The sequence below is a fragment of the Fukomys damarensis genome, unplaced genomic scaffold (assembly GCF_012274545.1).
Source record: "Fukomys damarensis isolate Sample0158 unplaced genomic scaffold, DMR_v1.0_HiC HiC_scaffold_5, whole genome shotgun sequence".
Classification (NCBI taxonomy): Eukaryota; Metazoa; Chordata; class Mammalia; order Rodentia; family Bathyergidae; genus Fukomys; species Fukomys damarensis.
Genome location: NW_022900917.1, coordinates 11487096 through 11507597, shown reverse-complemented (window position 1 = coordinate 11507597; position 20502 = coordinate 11487096). Strand labels below are relative to the sequence as shown.

Sequence of the window (20502 nt, the reverse complement as noted above, 5' to 3'; positions counted from 1 at the left end):
AAAAAAAAAAAAAAAAAAAAAAAAAAAAGAGCAAAAACTTTACTTTCATAGTGAGACTGGAACAACTCATTTTAGAGAATAAGTTCAAATTCTTAGAAAGGTTAAAACATACACTTAGGGTTGAATTTAAGGTCAGTGAATAAAATGAGTAGTTCATTTTCACCCCAATAACTGCATTTAAACTATCTAAATTTTATTTAACTTCGGCTATAAGATTATAGACCTAAAACACATTATGACACCATGTCTCTCTTTGTGTCTGACAATCCATGTGGCTGTGGGGAGTTGAAAAACTTCTGTTCGCTCTTTTCAGACATCCCACAACTTCAGGGTTGAGGACGTGAGGACTGATTGAAAGGGGTCAACCACAAACTTGCCAATGTAACCAAAATTCCAAGCATGTGTAATGGAGAGGAGCGGGAAAAGAGGAGGAAGTCAATTTTGAAGTGGGCGGAATCCAAGTTTTCTAATCAATCGTTGTGTACTGCTTTCCTTTCACTTGTTCTACAAGCAGTAATTAAAAATAAAAAACATATTTTCAATTTTAAATATACAGTTATCCACATGTGTAAGTAACTTTTAAGAAGGCAATGGATTTCAGAATTCTTCATGTAAGATAATAATATTTGGGCCGGGGATTTAGCTCAGTGGTTCAGTGGCCTGCCTCACAAGCGCAAGGACCCGAGTTTGATTCCCGGTACCAAAACAAACAAAAAAAAGATAATAATATTCAAGTATATTCTAGCAGAATTTAGTTGGGTTAACACAAGATACAGTGGATCTTTCAGTGGACCCTTGACTTATGAACTTGATTGGTTCCCAAGGGCTGGTTTTAAATCAAATTGGTTGTAAGTCAATATAGCTGAGATCTGTATCTTTATCTGGGTATATGCTATAAATAACAAAGGTCAGATGAATCTTCCATTAGCCTAATTAACCCGTTGTTCATATGTGAGTCTGGTCATAAATTGAGGGCTCTCTGTATAAAGATGTCTTTTTAGTAAAAGTTATATATAAAATGTTTAATAAAAAGACAATAAAAGAGTTTTAGATACAGAGTTAAGTATTAGAAGCTGTCATAGTGCTCTAAAGGATGAAATAAGATAATGACCAAAACTCTTCCAACAAAATATAGAATGTCTATAAAATAAAGGAATAGGAAGAGAGGGCTTCCAGCCCTAGTTCTTAAATAAGCAAGAGCTGCTATGAGACAACTTGAGAAATGGTGGGAAAGATTTTTACAAATTAGGAGAAAAGTGTGATTTTCTCAGCTATCCCCTGCTTTTGTTGTTAGTACCTAAGCAGAAGTGAGGCAAAAACACAGTAAATCAATATAAAGCTGAATTAGAGTCTAAGAAGTCAACCCCACCTGAGATTTATAGGCACGGGTGTCAGGGGGCTTTGCTGAGTGCACCTGGCTCAGAGCGTGGCCTGGAATATGGTCCATGGCCTGCCCAGTGTCACAGCAAAATTGCTCATGTCCCACCTTGACTCTGCCTTCTTTGGCTCCAACCTCATTCTTAGTGAGGTTCCCACCTTGGTGTTGGGTCCCTGGGCAGGCAGGGGAGGCAACCGCATCAGACACACACACACACACACACACACACACACACACACACACACACTAGTCTTCTCTTGCACACAGTTTCTTTTCAGGGTGTTGAGAGGACTTACTGGCTAGTGCCAGATTAGAGTTGTGAACACTCTGTTCTGCTTGTTTTTAAAAGTCAAATACCATTTCTTTCTACAGAAAGCTGAAACTTGCTCTCTAGAATTAGCAGTGATTCAAAAAATTATTTGTTATGAATTTAATTATTTATACTTCCCCTTCCAGCTAGGTACTAAGCAGTACTACAGTCAACAGTGTAGTTAGGCAAGTAAGAAGCCTACAAAGTTTGACAATTACTTGGAGGTGGTCTCTGTGGCTGTTCATTCTGACTAAAAATCATCTCCAGGACATGGGAAGGAAGGGCTCAGCAGCTGTCAATTGCCAACCCAGGGGTTCCTGTTAGGCTAAGATGACTCTGAAACCACCTAGCACTGCTCAGAAAGCATGCCTATCTGTGGCCAGGTCCCTCTGTGCCTCTCTCATCACACTGAGGCAGTGCTGGGCCTTCTGCCTGCAACAAACTTTCTCCCACCACTCACTGTTTCTTCAGGTATCACTTACTATAGGCTTGAGAAAGCTGGGGTGGGATCAGCAACTATGATAAAGGAATGAATGGAACCCAGGTGTGGTGCTGCTGGTCTACAATTCTCGCACCCTGGGAGGGTAAAACCAGAGGACTGCACCTTCCATCACAGCCTGGGCAAGCCTAGGTTCAATTCCTACTAAGGGGGTGGGTGGGGAAGGGCTCTGGTGCAAAGGATAATGTAAAACTTGAACTTTCTGTTTTTTTTTCTCTCTTTTAGTCTGATTGTGCAAACTCATTGTGTTTTTAAAATGATATCAGAGTCAAAATTATTGCCAAAGTCATCATCCCTTGGTAAAGATCACTAAAGTCATGAGGTTCAGCACCCTAAAATCAGAAGAGATGGGAAAGAAAGAAGGAGGTGCTGACGGAAGGGGCATCAGGAAGACACTGTTACGTAGCCTGGAACTGCTGCATCAGGAGGCATTGAATCTGATGAAAGTCAGCAATTTGTGGACAGTCTTCTGAACGCCATACTTCAAAAACTGTATTACACGAACTTTCTTGGTTCAGCTAGAAATTGAGTAAATGAAACTTCTAGAGTAAATCTGAACACTGGCAAGAAGAGAAACAGTGAAAGCAAGAAAAAAGAAGAAGCCATTTGAAAAATGATTACCTGATTTTTACAGAATTATCTATTAAGGGTGCTTCATGGTTTAGCTCTTTGTATATACACTACACACACATCCACATAGATACATTACTGAATTTTCTTCACCATATTTTTATCAGGAAGTAAAAAATTGAAGAAGAATTTAGCAAAACATACCTATAAAATTATATATCTTAAATATGTGAATGTTTTAGCATAAATGCATTACAATCAATGATTGAGATATTTTTAAAAATTAAAGATACACAAGCTTGGGATTCACATGCCTCTGAATCCACAGGCCAAAAAAAAAAAGAAAATTATTATGCAAGCTCAGGTGATTGATACTGACTGCTAAAGGTCAATTAGACTCTTACTCTCCAGTGAAGTTCAGGAAATGTATGTCTTCAATACCAGAGACCTTCAATCGTGTACTAACCCATGACCCAAGCTGGTAATGTGGTCACACAAGATTGTAAATTTTTAACACTTTTATGTGACACTTATTGAAATTTTTCATGACTATGAATGTGCAGTGCTCATATGTGCACTGTGTAGACAAGAAAGGAAGCTTGTGTGTAGGATGGTGATGCATTTATCTACAGATATGTAATCATGGCTAAGCATTAGTACAACAAAAATGTAAAATACTGATAAACCAAAATACTGTAAACCAACCTATCAATTTTAACACAGAGGTTTTGTTGAGTGGTTAACAAGGTAATCTTTCACAGAAACTAATTTCATTTAAAAGATGTCCTACTTTTCTTGCTATGAAATCTGAGTAGAGTAGATAATTAACCATATGTTATAATAAACATACAGGACAGTGTTTTTATTTCCAAAAAAAGAAAGATACACCATAATAATTAAAATACAAATGAAATATGACATCGTGAGGCAGCGATGCCAGGCAGGTCCAGTGCTGACAACTAGGCTGCGCTTCTGACTCCCCACCACACTCACCTCCACATCTCGGGATTGGTCCGCTCCACAGGACTTTTCCATCCATAAGAATGCATGTAATGGTTTCTGTTCCCTGGGTTTTAATAAATCCTTCTTCACATATAACTGAAATAGAACTTCCTAATTGAAAGTTGTCTCCAAATCGCCGCGCATTGATAGGGATTCCAGGATCGGGGCACTCGTTGTGACCAAAAGCTTAATAAAGATAAACAAAAACACAAGAGCTTATGTGAGAAAGACGGACTTTTGTACAGAATTTGGTGGGGAAAGTGATTCTTTAAAAAAGTCTGTGTTTAGGTGTTCTCCTCTGTCCATACTGGACCCCCTGGGATACGTGAAAGCTATGTTTTTAAAAAATATGAATTATAACCTATTATAAAATATCAAAGTAGTGTTATTTCTGCTTTTGTATTTTGTGGAGATCATTACAGTTAAGTCTATGCAAACATTTTTGATATAAGATGGTCAGCATTCCAATGAATGTGAATACTGTGCAATTTGACAATAGCTTATTGGAAATTTCTATGGTGCTCTTTGTTGGGAATGGAAAGATAGACACATTGTAGGAATTAAAATGAAATGTTTCAACCTAGTACGAAAGCCTTAAGATTTCTTTGTAATTTTCCATGAGATTTACTTTTTTTCATCTGGGAACAGGGAAGACGAACTCTTTTGCAATTACCAAGCTCTAAGCCCTGTGACGTCATCTTTCGGTTAACATTCAGAACAGCGTGATGGGAAAAGAATCCCTATCCACTACAAAGGGTAATGTTCAACTGAGAATAATCAGGTATCTTGCCTCTGGTCAAAGAAATAAGACTTAAAAGGAATGCAATGTACCTTCCCCTTTGGCTTTTAATTTTTTCTCAGCACACTATGGTGTCTTAAATTATTTATCTCAAGTTTCTCAAGAGGATGAGTTTTCAATCTCAGAGCCACCATGCTTGTTTTACCTTGTTTCTTCCATGGTTACAGGGAGACTGCTAGTAGCACACTAATGGTGCCTGCTGTCTTGTCGGCTGAGTCTTTTGAGTCCGGAAGTTAAAGCCTGGAGCTGACAACTACATGCTCTTAGCTGCTGAGCAGCCACTAAATGCTCACACACATGCTCTCAACTGTAAGCTCTCGAATGACTCCACAGACTGGATGTGAAGGGCAGGAGGTGTTCACACTTCAGACAACCTCGTCCTCCTCGTAATGCCCTCACAAGGAAAACCACACCTTCTGGGGGAACGGTGACAGATCTGACTGTGCCAAGAGGTGGCCCACTGACTGTTGGAAACCTCTATTCAGTAACAGTACAGATGACAGCCTGCGTATCACCTTTCCTCATAATCCAGTTCTAATCAAATCCAAACCTAGACTCGCTCAGAGACATGGTGCCTTCAGAGCATGGGTGTCCAACTTTTGGTCTTGCCTGGGTGGCACAGAGTGAAGAGGAATGTCTGGGCCTATTTATAAACTACATGACACGGTTACCTTGCATAAGTAACAAAACTTCCTCTTATAAAAATATACATGAGCATCAAACTGTTTAACAAGGACAAACAGGCTGTAGGCTGCTTTAGAGTAGGAACTCCTCTTCTGTGTTCATTGGTCACTGAGTAACACTTCCCAGCTGTTCCTAGAAATCTTTGCTTATTTGTGAATCACACTGAGTTGGAAAACAACCTACAGTTTTGGTAACAGTAGCTGGGCCTACGTTTGGAAATATTTGTGAGATTTTTGATTCCCTACTACTAGGTTGCTGCTAAATGACTGCATACAGTTATTCTAATTTTTTCTATTTTCAAAATTGTACATCACTGCATTATTGTATTATGCAGCATTTAATTAAACTGCATAAAATATTAATGTGAATTTTGAAATATATAAAATGTGTTTTGTTTGTATACTTATCTTGTGCTAAGTAAAAACTCAATTTGGATTTTGTCTGGTTGCTCTCATGTATTAGGAAAAACTAATATTTTTCAGAATGACTAATTATAAGTAGTTATTTAGTATAGCAAGAAAAAGAAAATAAAAGTACTAAAAACATTAAAGTTGAAATAGTATGCATTTAAGATAAAAGTAATCATTGTAAATAGATGTATATAAAATCTATACATCTATATGAAATACTTTCAAAGATTCTCAGGTTAAAGCAAGCATTTTATACAGCAATTCTCTCTGAAACAAATCACACCTAAATGAAACACAAATGATGTGCAATTACATGCTGACAACTTATTAGAGACAGAATTCACTAGTGTCACTTTGAAAAGAAAATAATTGCACTTTGTTACAAATTGCTAAAACTCAGCAAGGGTGAGCACAAAGGGTAAAATTCTTTTTAAAGGGAAACACCATTATCTGGAAACTAAATCTTATTGTTGTGTAATTTTCAAATATTAACTTATCAGGTTGATCGATACAAATCAGTGAAGTTCTACAGATTTAGGTAAAGCAACTGCAAAAGGAAACATTACTAGGTGAAGTTATTAACCCTCAAAGAGTGTGTTTCTTCTCTCTGTGATTCATCTTTTTGGCTGAAATTTGAAGAATTTTTAAGATAAATAATGTTCAACCTTTTGAAAAGCAAAAGAATATGCGGGTGATATTCAGTAGCTATACAACTCCAGAGACACCTTAAATTTAGATAAATATAAACATAATACAAATGCAAGGCAACATAAAATAAATGTCAAGATAATAATTCAAAAGCAGCTAAATAACACTAATAGCTAATGTTTATTGAGCATTTACTAGAAGTTATGTATTCCATGCTAATTACATATGTGTGGCACTCTAGTGATTTCTCCCTTTGTGGCTGTGGTGGCACCATGGCTCAGTTATGAAAGAGTTCATCCTCTTTCTACCTAAAGTGCCACCCCAGCCCCTGGTGGTTTTACTGTAAGCTTGTAGGTTCACTGCCCACAAGTTAATCTCCTTCTCTACGATGTTTCTATAGCCTTGTGAATTTTTCTGCGGAATTCTAACTTTATGCTGTCATTATTTGCTTAAAACCCCCTCTTAGTTTCCAAGTATCTTGAAGGTCTGTTTTCCTTTTATATTTTTATTCAAAGAAAAACATGATACCTAGGAGGTTTGTGTTTATAAGATTTAATTGAATAAGCTAAATCATCGGTTAATATAATAATGATATTTGAAACATATTCTTAGTGGTAGGCTTCTCAAGAGCAAAATGTGGCTGGAAATGAAGGATTAAATGACTGTACAGGGTAGAACTAGCTCAGTGTCTTGCGGAAGCTTCCGTATCTGTAAAATGAGAATGGACCTGCACAACCTCTTCCACATCTAATCCACAGAAATAGATAATGGAATAAAACAAACAAACAAACAAACAAACAAGACTTACTGTTGTAAGTAATGTTAAATCCGCGTCCTGACATTGAGTGGTCAGCTTGAAATTCCAACCTCAGTATGTGACTATTACTTGTGAGATGGGAAGGGACCTCGGCCCCAGTGAAGGTTCCAAGAATCGGGGAATCTGCAGAGTTGCCATCTTTAACAGCCAGGAAGTCAAACTGGGATTCCAAATCGAAATCATTGAAAGAGAGGTGTATTCGACTTCCCGGGTCTGAGATGATAGTCCAGATGCAATTTAAATTATTTCCATAGCCCTCTGGGTAATCAGGAGAAAGAACTGTTCCCATTGGTGCAGTGAAGTTAGAGAGACAAGGAACTGGTAAAATAGGAAGATTATAAAATACAATAGACAATCAAAAGTAATATTTTACCACATCTTGTCATAGTCTACATTTATGACAATCTGCTATTTGATGAAATATCAAGCAATCTAAATTATTTTATGAAGCAGAAAGAAAACATTACTACATCAGAAACGGCAACCAGTACTATGGATGGACCGAAGACTGCATGTTTATATAGGTAGAAAAACGTAACAGGAGCAACAGCAACAATTTACTCTGATATTTATCATGTTTGTGTTATTGGTTTAGTAACTGTTGGGCTGAATCTACACTGCAGATGTGTTTGTTTTGGTGATTTTTTTCCCTGTCCACACAAACATTTGAGATCATATTTTAAGAACGTATTTCAATGTAGGAGGTCATCTGAAGTCCTAGCGACTTTTGGTCTCTCACAAAGTGCATTCATCTAGTTTTCCACTGCTTCCCAAATGGGCACACATATCCTCTCTTTCAGACTCTTCTTCTTCCCTGAATCCTGGAATAGTGTAATTCTAGAACCCCTGATTTAAATTAGACTTCAAAAACTTTCTGTGAAGAAGCACACAATGAATATTTTGGCTGTATATGACATGTGGTCTTTTTTGCAATGGCTGTGCCATTGTAGCAGGAGGGCAGTTAAATAGTAAATGACACCTACTGGGCAACAACTGATCAAAGTCAGCTCTAATCACCCTTATCAGTTAGAGTTCAGTCTGTAAGTCATACTTTAAATCCATGATGTTATCAGTGCAGCTTCTATGTAACTTTCTTTTGCCCAATGTTAGTACCACACTAAATGTATTACTTAATATTCACATAAGCACTTTGCTTTTACAAAACTTACCCATCTATTTTTGAATACTTTGTTTTAGTTAACTGCATACCAATATATTAGACCAAGTTCACAAAATCCTAGGTTAGGATTTTGATTAAAATTAAAAAGCAATTTGTATATAATTCACATTTTAATATTCTTCAGAAACAAGACTTCTATTTTATTTTGATATAATTTCCCTTTTGTGGTAAGTTCTATAAGCTTCTAAGTTACTTCAAGTAAGGATTATTTCAATGACTTTAATAATTTATTATTGAATAAATCCTTTCAAATACATTTTCAAGACAGGCATGGTGGTGCGTTCTTGTAATCCCAGCACTATAGGAAGCTGAGGCAGGAGTATTGCAAATTCGAGTTTGGCAACTTAGCGACTAAGCTAGACTGTATCTCAAAATAAAAGTTAAATAGAGAGGTGGGAATGTAGCTCAGTACAAGGGTGCTGGGTTCAACCTCTAGCAATACTTTCTTTTTTCAAATTAGCTATTGCTTATATGTAAAAATATTATTGCTACATTTTCATCATGTATTGGGATACTGGGCTTAATTATTTTCAAATAGTAACAAACATTCTGTAGATATTCAAGAAAGTTTGATAACTTATTTTAGTCAGCAATATTTTCAACGATTTCCTTAAATATATTTACCATCTACTAAAATGCTTTCAAAATATTTTCATTTTCCTGTGTTAGATTTCACTAAAGGAATTTTCAATATTAAACTAACATCATAATACAACTAGAATTAAAGATACTCAGTCTTTCAAAATGATAATAAACTTTAAATGGCATGAAGGCTTAGATTGCTAATGTATTTCCTTCTCTCAAAATAACTTTACAAAGTGATCTTGGTTAGACATGAGAACTAGGCTAATCTAAGAACATTCTAGTAAAGGAGTTTGTATACTCCCAAGACTTTCTGAAAGCAAATAAGACATAGGGTAATTAGGAACATTTCTGCCAGAATGGGGGGGGGTGACTTAATTCATTGTAATGGCATGAGAATGATATTTAATTGAGCCTCTTAAGTGAATGAATAGGTAATAACACTTATGTTTTTGTTGTAGTTAAAAAGATTGCATGGACAAATACTTTATTTTAATCAAAATACATTATATATCATAAACATTAATGAAATTTATTCTATGTAATATAAATGGTTCTGTATATCTTAATGTGAGCAATCATACACAAAAATAAGTTAATGAATTATACATAACAAAGAAGTTTTAAATATTTTGTGTTTATGATGGCTAAAATGCATACACTATCTTTTTAAAATAAATGAGCATCTGAATTAGTTGATATATAAATTCTGTAAGAAGCATGCTATGTGTAAAGTATAAAATGCCACCAATTTAAATGTAATAAAAACACTTGTAATATATACTTTGCAATTATCAAGTGAACTATGTTAACTTTACTTAAATCTATAATGAAATTTATAATTTGGCATAAGCACACTTGTTAAAGATAGTATCGCAAAGTACTACTCGTCCAAAAATAATTACACCTTTCCAGCCCTTTGCAATTAATTACAAAAGCAATTATAAGCAAGGGCAGGGTAACATATGCTCTCTAAAGCAAAGCATTTGGTACTCACAGATACAGATGGGTATGTTTGCAGACCATTGGTTATTCTCTTGACAAACAATGGATTTCTCTCCAATTAATTCAAACCCAAACTGGCATTCGAACCTTAAAATATCACGATTAGAAAACCCATCGCCTTCTCTAATTCCATATAAGGGTGTGCCAGGATCACCACAGCTTTCTTTCTCAATTTCTGTAAAAACAGAAGGTAAAAGTCACCTTCCCAGAGCTGGAGACACATGATACCCATATCACAAGTTGAATAATTATGTTCTCTATGTGAAGATACTTCACAACTAAGGACGGATGTGGTCGACAATCCTTTTTTTTTTTTTTTTTAATTTGCTATGCTTTTGGACAAGATTTAATGCAATTATTTTAGGATGAAAACCAATGTATTTCCTTGACTTCTGTAGCTGAGGAATCTGAGGTCAGTCTAAGTAACGAATGTGTCATAGGGAATACCTAGCAAATCAATTACACAAAGGCTTAGATTTTCTGTTTCTACTATAGATATACATACACATATTCATGAATATACATATTTATATTTTTTCTCCAAAATCCCCAAAACTTTTTTATCCTTGTAATTTTCACATGGCACAGTAAATTCTTAGATTCTGGCTGGGACATGAAGAATTGTTTATTGCCTGAATGTTCTTACAGCAATTAAGGAACACCTCTAACGTGATCTGCACGTTTTGGGGGTAGCTTGGCTGAATTACTTCCCCAACTAAACACTAATGGTCCACTTAAGGAATCAGTTTCCCAGGAATCACTGTCCAGGTATGGTCCTTCACAAATATTTATTGGATGAACTGAAGACTGAAAAAGAATCATTCTCAGAGCACCTTTACAAAAGCACCTTTTGGAGAGGCACTGGCTATACATGTATCTCAGACTGTCATTGTGAAGCTGTGAATGTCAGCAATAAATTACTTAGGTGGTTCTGATATCTCATTTATTATCTTCACACAATAGTGAAAGGTAAATAAAAATTAAAATTAAAGATATAACTTTTGAGTTAAAACTATAGCCTATCCTAACTCTGACTCCCCAGCATTCACACACTGTAATTGTTCTGAAAAACAAAAGCCCATTCAGGGTGCAGTTTTCCAGTAATTTTCCAGCTTTACATTATGCATATATATAATATGTAATACATAAATATCTATATTTATAAAATATAAACATTTCACCACCATATATTATTTTATATAAATATTATGCTGAACCATTTATAATACCATCAAAGTCATTAAAAACTTTTTTAACCAAGCAGTTATATTTCGGAGATACAGTGGTACCTCAGTTTATGAATTCAGTTTGCTGTATGAGTTGTGGGAAGATGGCTGAGTTTGTGTTTGTGTGAGCAAGGTGGCCGTGGTTGTGTTTGCCACCTGATGAGTTTGCAAACGGAAGCAAAATTTTGTTGAATGCTTTTGTTTGGGAACCGAATTGTTTGCAAACAGAATCATTCATGAACTGAGGTATTACTGTATTTTTATTCACCTTGTATCCCTGTAGAAGTCACAGATGGCTATAACCATTCTTTTAAAACACTAGATTTCATTTACATATTTGTACTTGTCAGGAGTGACATTCTTCTGTAACATTCCTCGTATTTTTCCCACTCAGTTTTAATATCAAAAAAATAAATTAGAAAACTTTCATATTTTAATAAACTTCAGTTTAGTTTGCATAACAGGAAAACTTGGATCTTTAGCGTTAGGACTTTCCTAAGAAAGCTGGCAGTGCAAAACATATAAGAGATGTGAAATTTCCAAGACTAGTCGTTCAAAAGCAATAGAATCATTATGGGTTTTTACATGTTGCTATTACAAAAGTAGGTCATTAACCTTTCTCATTCCTAAAAATATTTTTTGTGTTTACTTTTCTGGTTATCTTTGTTGGTGACTAAAGGCAGCTGCCATATTTATTAGTTTCTTCAAAGATCAGAGATTCCACTTGTTAAATTCTATTGTTCCAATGTTGGTCTGAGTTTCTTTCCCTTTCATCTTTTGGATCCCATCTTCAACTCTCTCTCTCACATTATTTTTCTGTTCTTTTTCTATTTTCTTGAGTAGGAATCCTAGGATACTTTCATTTTTTCATCTTTAGCCTTCCTAGTTCTCTAAAAATAAAGAAAATTCAAATCTCTTAATTTTAGTCAAAATAAAATAATGCGGGGAGTTTTTTCATTCAACCTCTAAATAATTTACAGTTTCTATTTTGTTTTCCTCTTTAATTCATAAATAATTTTATTAATTTTAAATTTATGAGTTAGTGCCATAATTTCTTTGGTGACATAGATCAGTGTTTTAGAATTTATAGGTCAGTGTTTTTTTTGTTGTTGTTGTTGGTTTCTAATATTATTTCTTTAGTATTTAGCATATGTGTGTCCAGGTCTCCCAGTGGAAACACCAGTAAAATATATTCAATTTGACTTGTTATCTTTGTCAAGCTGAAATTATTTATGACTTTAATTGTTTTCTTCCACTTGGCTCTGACAACTTACAAAACATGAGTTAAAATTCCCAACTGAGTGTGGATTTCACCACATTTCCTTATAGTTGAGCCAAGTCTGTGCCATCATTTTAAATCATCACGCAGCTATTCAGGTACAAAGGAAACCTTTCTTCGAAAACTTTTATTTTTGGTCTTGTCCAAGTCTGTGATGCAAACCAATGAACACATAGCCATTCCTGATCTCTGGTGGTGTATGTACCATTGCAAGTTTACAAACAATAAGCAACAAGTGAAGCACACAGCATTTTATTTGTTTGTTTGTTTTTAATCTTATTGAGTTTCTTGGTACTTTTTTTAAAATTGATTTTGTTGGTACATTTTAGGTATACAGTACAGTTACATTCATCATTGAGATCTTGGACCTTTACATGACAGGTCTTGGTTATCCTTTTTTCCCCTTATCCTTGCCCTCCCTTCACCCCCCTCCTCCCCTCCCTGTTTACAAACACTTTATTTCCATTTTTTTCATTTTCTCATGTTTTTTTTATTTTCCCTGTTTACACAGCATTTTATATAATGGTCCATGTTATAGGGGAAGCTGTTGATCAGAGAGTTGGGGGGGAGTTACCATGCCTGGTAAAGGCTTTGCTAGACTCAGGGTTTTACTATCCTGATTATTGAAACTGTTTCTGTTACTGGATGAGTAGGCTCTTCATCATCTAACAGTGCCTTCAATCTATCCTCCCTATTAGTTATTAAGGTACAGAATTTTAATTCAAAATTATTTTAACATTTTCAACATTTCCCCTGCTACTTTTATCAGTGCAGTATACCTGATGAGAAATATACCAGATTCATTTTCCTTTTTTCATAATTAATCTGTCCCCTGATCCTTTTTGTTACTTCCTGTAAGACATAGGGCTCCTACTTTGAGTTGCTTTCTTATTTTTCATCTAATTTTCTATTTAGTGATTGATTACTTCTGTCAACTTGTAGTATTTTTCAGTTCTAGAGAATTTTTTAAAAATTTTTTTGGTACTGGGGATTGAACTCTGTCCCTTGCGCTTGCGAGGCAGTCAACAGAACCACTGATCGAAATCCCCGGCCCTTCTAGAGAATTATTGACATTATTTTAAAATATTTTTTTGTACATGCTATCGTCGCTGGAGTCCTTTTATAATAAATATTGGCCATTTAGAATGAAACCTTCACGTTGCTCAATGATTTACATTTTCATTTTTGAAATGTTCTTATTTTGCACTTTGGAAGAATTCCGTGTGTGTGTGTGTGTGTGTCTCCATATACACACACGTGTACACACAGGTGCACATTCATGTATTTGTGTACAATAAATTTCACTCCATAAACACTGTGTTACCTGTGCACTGCAAAATTGTTTTCCATTTTCTAAATATTTAATGATTGTTACTACTCCTTATTGTTTCATTACCTCCTATTTTCTACGCGTACCATTTTCCCCTTTATTTTTGTGAGGATTTCTAGTATAGTTATATATATATTTTTCCATTTCCACTGGTTTTTTTTTGTACATAAGAAGAAAAATACTGAGAAAAAAGCAGTGTGAACTTGTTTCTAAAGCAAGATATCTGAAGTTATATCCAGTAAATGATAAGGATGGTTAAACCCACGATGGGATGTACAGGGGAAAGTACTTCAGGGGAGCAGCAAACTTAAGCGGATCCATAAACGTTTTCATTTGCTGGCTTCTTCACATCCCTGCAGTTTTCACTCTCTCGGTCATCTCTTCAAGCTTCCCTTTTTCAGGCTTTTTCACTCTAACGTCAGAAAAATCAGTGTAGTTCTGAGGGAAGAGCTTACTCGCATGGATCCGCGGCTTTCCACACTGTGGTGCGCCTCCTCGCCCCAAGAGGCTTCCCTCTTGGTGACCCGCTAACTCCCCACCCGGGTGCTGGGCTCTGCAGCCAGTTACTCTCCTCAGGGCACCACCTGCTGTTTCTCTGCTCTGCACTTAGCCTGCTGGCCCTGGGGCGATAGCCTCCTGTGTAGAAGCTGGAGCAGCAGCTGCGGACTGTATATTTCCTGTAGCTTCACAGCACCTGATATTTTTCTCTTCCCATTTCTAGGTATTATTTTTAAAAGGTTTTTATCATCTTTGGGCTAGGGCTGAGAGTGTTTAATTTAGTATTTGGAAGCAACTTTTTCTTTTTCTCCACTCTAACAGACTGAAAAACTATATTTATTTCCATTAAATGTATCGGTACACTTTAGGTACACAATAGAGTTACAGTCATCATTGGGATCTTGTACCTTTACATGACCTATCTTGGTTCTTATTTTTTCCTCATTCCCCTGCCCTCCCTTCAACCCCCTCCACTCTTCCCTATTTACAAAGACTTTGTTTCTATGTTTTTCCATTTCTCATATTTCTCATGTTTTTTTCTTTTCCCTTCTTTCCTTTCCCCACCCCACCTGCTTCCCCTACTCCTTTAGACCTTTTCTTCCTATTTCACAAAATCAGGTATACATTTTGATCCTTATTTACACTTTTAGTTTTTCACACTAGAGAAACTATTTGGTTGGTCCTATTTATTTCACTTAGTATGGCCTCAGCGTGCACCTACTCAGCTATAAGTGTCTCTAGTTTCTCATTCTGTTTTTTTTTTTTTTTTTTTTCCTTTTTGGCACTGGGGATTGAACTCGGGTCCTTGCGCTTGCAAGGCAGGCCACCGAACCCCTGAGCTAAACCCCCGGCCCCTAGTGTCTCATTCTTTATAGCTGAGTAGTACTCCATTTTATTAAAAAAGAAAACAACAAAAAGACACCTTTGTTATCCAGTCTCCAGTTGATGGGCATTTGAGTGGCTTCCAAATTTTAGCTATTACAAACTGTGCTGCTATAATTGCTATATTATGATTCTTTCAGTTCTTTTGGGAAGATACCCAGCAGGGGATAGCTGAGTCAAATGGGACTTCCAATCCTACTTGTTTAAGGTATCTCCATACTGATTTCCACAGTGGTTGCACCAGTCTGCACTCCCACCAACAATGGAGAAGGGTTCTTTTTGCCCCACAACCCCGCCAACATTTGTTTTTGGTTGATTTCATGATATAGCAGCCATTCTTTTTGGGATGAGGTAGAATCTCAGTGTTGTTTTCATCTGCATCTCTCAAATGACCAGTGATGTGGAACATTTTTTCATGTATTTATTTGATGCTTTTACTTCTTTGTCTGAGAAATGTCTATGCATTTCAGATGTCCATTTTTGAATTGGGTCTTTATATTTGGGGAGGGCTGATTGTTTTGAGTTCTTTATATATTCTAGATAATAGTCCTTTGAGGAGCAGCTGATAAAAAATTTTTAATCACATTGTAGTTTGTCTCTTAGCTCTGTTGGTGGTTTCTCTTGCAGTGCAGAAGCTTTTTAATAAGATGAGATCCCAGTTGTTTATTCTCTGTGCTAGTTCCTGTGCTACTGAGGATTTGTTCATACAGTCTTGAAAAACTATATCCTTAAACAAAATAAACACACCTATTATGTATCACTGCTTTAAATTTGTTTTCTACATAGGCAACAAGATTGACATCTAAACAAAGATTAATATGCAATAGATAAATTCTATATTAAAGATATTTCCAAAGAACAAATATAAATAACAGTTACCAGTTACCATTTATTGCCCGTTAAAGTGTACTAGTACTATGAAAACATTTAAAAAATATCCATTCTGCAATTTAATCTTCAAGATAACCCTGCAAAGGAACCATTCTCACCACTTACAGATAAGAAACTGAAGGTCAAAGGAATGAAGTGACTTGCCCATTTTACATATTCTCTAAACAGTAGAATTTGTGTCTGTCTGAATCTGAAGTGTTAATCACCTTCTTATTATGCAAGGAATTTTTATTTGCTAGCTATCTGTTTATGAAGTCTATGTTTAGTTTCTAATGTTTATCAAAAATTGTGCTAGTCATTATTTGAATATAGCTGGACTGCACCTGAGAGGAAAGTCCTGTGCACATAGTGCAGCAGATTAGGGTGTGGACAAACAACTGGGAAGTGGGTGTAACCTGTCAATCACTGAGATCCAGGATACACTCCCAAGCCCTGCACCTGGGACCAATCGGAAAGTTCTATCTTCGATTTTTCTGGTGTGAAGTCAGGCAGGTTTTTGATAGGATGGCCTAGACCCGAGTCAGAACGGAGGTAGAAAAGATGTCAGCTATGAATCTCATGACCACCACAAGCTCTTTCAGGGGCCCACTCTCACCCTGCAGAGCACTTCTTTCCCTACCTTTAATCATTGCAAAGCCTTGCTATATTTTACAGTTCTTTTGTCTAAATCTTTGTTCAGTACTAAAAATTCTGGAAAGAATCTCTAGAAACACCCAGGTCCTGGGTAACATTCAGACAGGAAGTGAGAGAGTGAGTCAGAGGTCAGACACACTCTTAAAAATGAATCACTGTCCCAGGAAGCAACTCAAGGTCCCACAAGAAGCACCTGCTCCCTTCTGAGGGTTTGCTCCCAACGACCTAACCAGTTTCCAGTGGTCCCCACCTCTTAATGTTTCCATCACCTCCTAGGCTGTGATACTGGGGGTCAAACTTCCAACATATGACCCGCTGGGGGCACAAAACACATCCAAATCATTATTGCAATTTCTGTCAATTTTTCAAGGTGAAACTACACCTCCTCTAAAAAGACAGCTCTGACCTTGAAAGGACAGCTTTTTGATCTGTTCTCTGGGCTTCTACGCCTTGGAATGTATCTGTATTGGTCTATTTTATTATAATTATTCACTTTTTCATTTCTCTTCTTTCATTAGCTTTTGTTCACCCTTTCATTTCAAATGTCTATATACAAGGTGACAAACATTTATTTGTTTTTTATGTGTCAAAGTTATAAGTACTTGTTGCATTTAATCCTGATATCATGGTTTGGATGATGACCCAAAAACATACATTTCCTTGACTAATTTTATACTAATTTTAAGTGGCAGAGCTCATATTTGAACCTAATGAGTACAGCTGAAATGAGTTTTTAACAAGACAGGACCTCTCAAAACTTCACATGTAAGAAATAGTTGTAGATATATAAAGGAGGGAAATGAAGGATTAGCAAACCAAATCATGTGATTGTATTAATAAGCAACATAAGCAGTCCCCAAATCCCATAGATATAGAGAAGGTACATACAGAAAAATAATAGAATGATGGTAAGTCGGTAACAAGACTTTAAAAGTGTCATGTTCTTATAATTGAAGCATATGAGTTCTACACATCGTTTTGTTTTTTCCATCTATTTTCAACTTTGCCCTGTCCTAATCTTTGCCCTCTCTCCAGGGTGGGAGTAAAAATTAAACCTTGTGGTCTCACAATAGCCAGGGTTCTGCGATACCTGGTTTTCAGTGGAGGGGGTGGTGGAAGATAGTAATTTTGGCAAGATATTGGTGGGAGGAAGTTAGGAAGTGTACAGTAGTATATGCTCCCCTAGTCATTTCTTACAATATGTTCCTTACCACAACAGGGTAGGTATCTCTCAGTGAACACTAAGACATGCAAAGCAGACTTCTGCATACGGCCACTCTCTGAGTGTCATTAGCTGAGGTTACCTTAAAACCTCTTGCCAGTTTCCTTATGCTCTGCTCAAATTTAGCCAATGTGAAGGCATCATTTGTTTCCTACAGGATTTCTTTCCAATCAGACATAATTTACCACCGGAATATAGATTCAATATAGAATCTAGTTAGCATTCCACTAATACTTGATCCTCTGAATTTATAATAAGTTTGTCAGTTGGATATAAAATGAGGTGGTAATTTGTTTAACAAACACTGCCTCACTAGGAGCTAGCTGAGTATTTGTGTGTCATTCACAGCTAAATGTGGAAGGAATACAGTAAATATCTGTCTGTAGAGTCAGAGGTGAGTACCTACAGAATAACACCTGGTTCTTCTCTTTTTATTCCCTCTGTGCAGACAAAGAAACAAGAAGAGGAAGAGGTGCTGTAATAAACGAGGAAGAGAAGTCAGAAGAAATATAGGCAGAGAACTCAAAATGCGTTCGTTCAATGTGTTGGGACTAACACTGGAAATATAGGTTTAAATAGTAATGGCTGAAATTTGCAGACAGGGATCTTTCAATACTCCATTTTTATTGACCAAGTTAACTTTGATCCTTGATGCCTAAAGTAATAAACTCTAATTTTAAATTCAATCAGTTTTTCAGCCACAGAGCCACATCTGGCCTTAAAGTGACACGGAGCACTCATTGATCAATCTCTCACTTGACAGCAGCTGACACTGTAATTCAAATACTTCACAGAGAAACTGTGTAGGTTAAAAGAAAGTGATCTGCAAAACTTGCAGTTTTGCTGATTCTTAATGTTAAGAAGTCTCTTGGGAATTTCATTACCTCAGCACCGGGCTTACCAAAGCTGTGAAATATAGAATCACATTGCTAGAAAAGACCTTGTGAGTTAAGCTGGGTTTCACCTTCAAGCATCTCAGATAAATGGAGTTATAATCAACATTTAAAGACAAGAAAATCCATAACTGCCTAGGCAAAACTAATGAAGGACGCATGTGCAATAATAAATGTGTAGAGTGCTTTACAATCGCGATGAAAACACTGACATTCAAAATGCTTCATGCTAAGAGCAAAACTTTAATTAAAAATTCAGAACGGTGGCAAATATTGCCTGAGACAAAGTTGAATGTTTTGTACAGAGCTGGTAGAGAATAGCCATAGCCTAGAGTTAAAATAGTATACTCTTTTGAGTTAGAGCCAATAGAAGCACTCCAAAAATTAGCTGTCTTGATCATATCCAATGTTAAATGTAATTGAACATCTTAATATTAAAATTAGGATCTTTTTATGAGAAGCATAATGTTCTTGAGTAGGGTGGCAATAAATATTGGCAATATACTGTATTTCACATAAATCAGAAGAAGAAATTTTGAATGCTTTTCACTGAAAGGAAATGATAAAATGATACCCTGATTTGAATGTTACCTTATGTATATTACTTACAGATACATCGGAACATGACATGGTATACTAGATACACATATGGCTCTAAATATGATATTCCTTAAAGTTCATTGATTTGGAGGTTTTTTAATGTTGTATTAATATATGTATGACAAACTATTTTTCTTTCATTATCTCAGTGTCCAAATCGGAAATTTAGAGGATGAATAGAAGACTTGCAAATAATGTCTGTAGACACATAACGTTTGTCAGACTTTATAGCTATTAAGTCTATTTGTCTTCATATAGTATTTCACTTCATGATAATTGATTTTCAGATTTTATTTTTCCTATGCATCTGTGGAGTTTCATGCAAGACTCTGTGGAACAACTATGACTCTCTCTGTCTCTCTCTCTCTCTCTCTCATTCTCTCTCTTTCTCTCGTAAGAGAACATATTGGAATACATAGGTGAGACTGTTTATTTTTAGGAATATTTCTAAGTTTTCTCAGATCTAATGTAAAGGAAAGAGGTAATTTACAGATGTAGGTTATTCAAATCTAACTCGTTAAGAGTTCTTGAAATTTTACAATAATTTGAAACATACCACAGTGTGAGAAGTCCAACATTGGGAACAAATGTTCCATGGAGTAATTTCCTACTTTACAAATTTATTTCACATCCAAAATAATTTAATGAAATATGGTGGGAATCATTTGAAAAAATAAACAAACAAACTCTTACTTTATGATAAGTGCTTTAGTTCAGGGAATTTAAAGTCTAATCTCATCAATGTAAGTGTATAATTAATTCCCTTCAGCTCAATATTTCCTGTTCATCCACTGTGTATGAGAAATTGTGCCGGGAACTAGGGCCAAAGGATGAACTCAGACATGATTCCCCAGAATATGCCTCTTTAGCATGGGATTATTTTGAGCTGAAGGCACCTGAGCAACAGCAGACGCAGAAGGGATTTCTAGGTTTTCTACCTCAAAACAGGCCATAAAACTGTACACAAAGTTACAGAAAGCTATCTTCCTTACAACAGGAAGACACAATCCTTGACACTAGGGGGCTGTGAATCAACAGGAAATGAGTCCCTTACAGTTTAACTACTTTTATCTTCTTCTAGTTTCCACTAATACATTTCTTAGTCACCCTCCACTCTATGTGACCCTTAGCTTAAACTCTTGTATTTTTTTTTTTTTTTTTTTT

At 35.9% G+C, this 20502-nt stretch overlaps 1 protein-coding gene across 2 annotated transcripts in view; it reads right to left on the bottom strand.

The window, feature by feature from the left end:
- Csmd3 (CUB and Sushi multiple domains 3) overlaps positions 1-20502 on the bottom strand; it is a 1090649-nt gene that overhangs the window by 418647 nt on the left and 651500 nt on the right. For both annotated transcript variants that reach the window (XM_010619527.3, XM_033759931.1), the window contains 3 exons: positions 9877-10059; positions 7109-7435; positions 3751-3945 (listed from right to left, as the gene is read on the bottom strand). In XM_010619527.3, coding sequence (XP_010617829.1) covers positions 3751-3945; positions 7109-7435; positions 9877-10059 — 705 coding nt within the window. The remainder of the gene's footprint in view (positions 1-3750; positions 3946-7108; positions 7436-9876; positions 10060-20502) is intronic.